General features: G+C 38.8%; 1 protein-coding gene across 1 annotated transcript; it reads right to left on the reverse strand.

Moving 5' to 3' along the window:
* Positions 1-351: 351 nt before the first annotated feature.
* Positions 352-4,354, reverse strand: LOC108451617 (uncharacterized). Its single transcript, XM_017749286.1, has 2 exons — positions 4,124-4,354; positions 352-1,269 (listed from the first exon to the last, which is right to left on the reverse strand). Exons 1-2 carry the CDS (start codon positions 4,352-4,354, stop codon positions 352-354), a joined length of 1,149 nt encoding a protein of 382 aa, XP_017604775.1.
* Positions 4,355-4,768: the final 414 nt, after the last annotated feature.

The raw sequence follows: 4,768 nt of genomic DNA on the forward strand, positions 1-4,768 counted from the left end.
TTCTTCTATTTTTTCTTTCGTTTCTTCTACCTTACTCAAGCTTGCTCTCAACTCCATCGCGGTATTACGGCTTTGGTACTAATGAAGAGATTTCTCGAGTTTTGCCACTCTAGCCCTTAATTCACCTCATTCATTTCTACTTTCTGACAGACTCTTCTCTAGGTCCTCATTTCATGCCTGAGCCTCTTGGAATTTCCTTTCCCACCGGTCAACCTTGGTCTTTTCCTCTCGAATTTCTTTAACGCCACTATTCTAAAGTTTTCCCTAACCTAGCAATCCTCATCAATAGATGTAACTTCTTATAATCTGTCTTCAAACTATCCAGATCCTCTTCGTCTTACTTTTCCCTTTTCACAACTTCTCAGCCTCTGACTTCTGAACATCTACGTCTAATCTCAAATTCATTTTTTCCCCTTCCAACTGCTCAATCCTTTTCCTTAGCTCAGAACTCTTCTTTTCGAAGTCTTGTCTTATGATCTCCAACTCTGACGGGGCAACTTGTAATTGTTCCTCCATTGGTTGGGTACCTTTTGACCTTGATCTAGGACTATTATCGTTGACCCTTTCCCTAAACCATTTATTGTATTCAAGTGTCACCATGGAACCAACAGCCAACCTCTTCATCCAATAAGTTTTCTTCCAGGCATTAGAAATTTCCCGAACCTTCTTCTTATAATGGTCACCTTTATATGGGAATTCACACTGAGCTAGCCCGTAAGTCGTGGGTATAAACTGCCTCGATTTATACTGCCTTAATGCAAGCAAAGGAGTATACCCAGTAGCTCCCCAAATTCTTAACAATGGTACCCAATCAAAGTTCCCAAATTGATACAGGATCTCATCAGGAACCATCCAAAAAGCTCTCCACTCTATATCCCCCTCCTTGCGGTTTTGAAGAATTTCCATCCACTTCTCCTCTAAGATATCATATCTCCTTTGCATACCTGCCTCTTCTTTTAATGTGGAGTAACTTTTAGAGAAGGCCCTGTAAGAAACCTTGTTCACCTTCCAAAAGTGACCATGAAACCACACCAACAACAGCTGTGCACATCCAATAAATCTTCCTTCGCCTGCTTTCCGACACATGCTCAAGGATCTAAACGTCTCAGCCAGTATTGCAGGTACATGTGTGATTCCCTTCTCAAGACGATCGAATAAGTCAATGACTGCCTCATCCACATGCCTTAAAGCCTTAGGAAAAATCACCAATCTATAGATGCTTAAGGCAAAGATATCGACCCTCCTCCTTTCATCCGGATGTGTTAAAACCTGTAACAACCCGATTTAGGGCCTAGTCGAAACAGTAGTCTCGAGACCACAAATCTAAAGTTAGAAAATTTATTTTATTATTTTTATGAGGTTAAAGTATGATTTTATTAGTGCATGAAAAATTTGATGAGTTAATTTTAAGGTTTTCTAGCCCAATTTTGAAAGAGGACTAAATCGTATAAAAGGCAAAAGTTGTATTTTAGTACCTAAATGAGTTAAATAGCTTAAGAAATTAAATTGAGGGCTTTTAAAGGGAAATTTCACCCTTTTATTAGTGTTGGTCGGCCATGTGGATGATTTTAAGCAAATAGTCAAAGTATTAGGTGGATGACGTCATGATTTGGTGATAAAATAATGCCTAAAAGCCTAGCTATCATTTCTTTCTTCTCCATCTCTCTTCTCCACCAAAAATATCAGCAAAAATGGAGTTTTAAAGGCTGAAAACTTTCAGCAACTAAAAGCCCTCACAAGTAAGTGATCCTCACACCCTTTGTTGATGATTTTTGCATTTTTGAGACCCTTGAAGCATGAGTTTTCAAATGAGGGTGATATCTTGCAAAATGGTCAAGAGTTTAGAGTGTTGCCATGAAAGGATTTGTGATTTTTATTGAGTTTTTATGGAGGAATATGAGTCCTAGTTGTGTTATAAACAACTTTTGTAAAAGGTGTTAGCATGAAAACACCAAAAGGGACTATTTTGTATAAGTTGTAAAATAGTTAGTAAGTAGGTGAAATAATGAGAATTTGAAGTTGCTATAAGAGTAAAAATAGTTCATTTAGGCCTAAGATACAAGCAAATTTGATGAAAATCGATTTTCGAGCATAGGGGCAAAATGGTCATTTTACCAAAGATGTGAATTTGTAATTGCCTAATTGTAATTAGTGACTAAATGAGTGTATATTGCTATTATAGATCAAGATTTACCAAATCCGAACCTAGATCGGGGGAAGGCCAAGCAAACCGACTAAACCGAATAGCCAAGTACTTTTTGTAAATCGAGGTAAGTTGATGTAAATGATACACTACATTGTTAATACTTGTATTTATATCGCCATTGAATTGATATTGTATGAATCGTTAATTTATGAATTGAGAATGCCTAGTAATATTAGAGATAATAGAAATATCCTGTTGAAACATTAGAATACGAACTGGATATTCGTGCCAAGGCATTGGGTGATTTGTGCGCCAGTGTAAGACATGTCTGGGACATGCATCAGCCATACTATGATAGCCAGTGTAAGACCATGTCTGGGACATGGCATCAGCATAAAGATAAGTGCCAGTGTAAGACATGTCTGGGACATGCATCGGCCTCGACAGAGATAGCCAGTGTAAGACGTGTCTAGGACACGCATCGGCTAAGAGTTGTGCTAGTGTAAGACATGTCTGGGACATGCATCAGCACGCGTATATGAGAGCCAGTGTAAGACCATGTCTGGGATATGGCATCGACAATATATCCCATGTTGAAGGTTCATAGAATATCCAATAGTATTCCAAACGTTTCAATGATGAGAGTTATAGATCAATTGGATAAAGAAAGAATAATCATGCTGTGAGTGATACAGGTACCTATATGGTAAGCATGAGTTACGAGCTTAAATTAGAGAATGTGATTCGAGTAGATGATAATGTGTAAGTTAAATTATGTTCACCTTTGAGCTATAAGTATGATGACTAATGGTGAGATTGTTATTGTATATTTATTTATATACAACTTACTAAGCTTTATGCTTACCCTCTTCTTTCAGTGTTATCAAGCTAGCTTAAGGATCCCTTACAGTCAGAGATATCGATCACACTATCAGTCGTAATACTTGGTATAGTTTGATTTATATTTTTGAAAGTGGCATGTATAGGGCTAGACTAGGATGTTGTATTAAGAGAATGATTCATGTATTTTGGCTTAAGTCAAAGGCCCTTCATTTTGTAACCAAGCTTGGAATAATGGCTATTATTCATTTTGATGAATGCATATAATGTCCTTTCTATGGATGAATTAGTGCCCATTGTGATGAGATTTATATATTGTAATGATCTTGTGTAGGTTGTGTAAAATGGGTGACAAAAGGGCTTGGGAAATAGCCTAATTTGTCCACACGGGTAAGACACACGGGCATGTGTCTAGGCCGTGTGTGACACACGGTTCACACCCATGAGCATGTGTTATGAATGTGCATCCCCTGCACTTAAATTTTTAAAGTCATTTTAGCACACGGGTAGGCTAGACGGGCGTGTGTCCATGCTGTGTCACAAAGTCGGTATGCATGCTAGTAGTACACGGGCAAGAGACACGGCCATGTGTCTTAGCCGTGTTAATGACACGGTTATAGGGTACGACTGTGTGCTTGGGCCGTGTGGTTTTGGCAGAATGTCCAGGTTTTCAGACATGGGTTCGGGACACGGGTGTGTCCCTAGCACACGATCGTGTGCTCTATACCCACACAGGCGTGTGGAGCTTTGTTGCATGAAATTTTTCTAAGTTTTTCATGAGTTCTCGATTAGGTTTCGAACCATCCCGGATGAACGTCTTGGGCTTGTGAGCCCATGTTAGGGGAAGATTGTTTGTGAAAAGGAAAGTTTTAAATTATTTGCGATTTCACGGCCTAATTTTGTTTAGTTAGTTGAGTTTAAGTCTGGTAGCACCACGAACCCCATCCTAGCGTCGGATATGGGCGAAGGGTGTTACAAAACCAAATCTCTCAAATTCTCCTAAGGAATACATTTACTATCCCCCTTTTGTTGAATTCGAGCAGTGACCCAAGGCTCGCTCATCCCCGAAATATTCCTCAATTTATTCACAAAAGTTGGACCATTAAAAACCTTAGCATAAGCTTTTCTGACTTAAACTTTTGGACACCTCAGCAGGGTAGTATATTCCTCCACGGTAGGCACCAAATCTACTTCTCCAAAAGTGAAACAATTGTAAGCAGAATTCCAAAACTGGGCCATAACTCGGAACAGATGCTTGTCCACCTTAATATCGAGCAAGTAGGCTATATCACCATAGCTCTGATAAAACAACTGTTTGGTTCCCTCATCCGAACGAGCCCATATATCTCTCAACTCTTGTAAACTCATTCTGCGTTACATTGATGCGAGTGAATTTCTGCAACTCTGATGTATATACTTCTGCCAGGCTATCCACTTTCTCTGATTGTAACTTCTCTGACCATGCACGGACGGTCGTATTATCCTCAACTTTATCAAGAAATTCATTCCCCATGTTAAATCTTCTAACTTATTAATCGAATACGAACCAACACCTCCTTTAGTATGCAATGTTATGCAAAACACAATGAAAACAAAACACAACAAGTCAGTATCAAATATTAATAATAAAATACAAGCAAAAACCAAAAATAATCAGAACACAGATATGGGCAACTACTAAGGCTTAACACAGCTCTACCTAAGGATAGCTCTTAAAGTTCATTATATGTGGTTCGGTTCTAAAGAGAAGGTACCTGAACCAGTAGATTCCTCAATCCTCAC

Source organism: Gossypium arboreum, chromosome 5 (assembly GCF_025698485.1).
Source record: "Gossypium arboreum isolate Shixiya-1 chromosome 5, ASM2569848v2, whole genome shotgun sequence".
NCBI classification, from domain to species: domain Eukaryota; kingdom Viridiplantae; phylum Streptophyta; class Magnoliopsida; order Malvales; family Malvaceae; genus Gossypium; species Gossypium arboreum.

What these genes read in the sequence shown, in the direction of transcription:
- LOC108451617 (XM_017749286.1), bottom strand. Translation starts at nt 4,354, where the DNA reads ATGAGTTTACAAGAGTTGAGAGATATATGGGCTCGTTCGGATGAGGGA. An exon ending in CCCTGCTGAGGTGTCCAAAA is followed by an intron (nt 1,270 to 4,123) that starts GTTTAAGTCAGA and finishes GGGTTGTTACAG; the next exon opens with GTTTTAACACATCCGGATGA.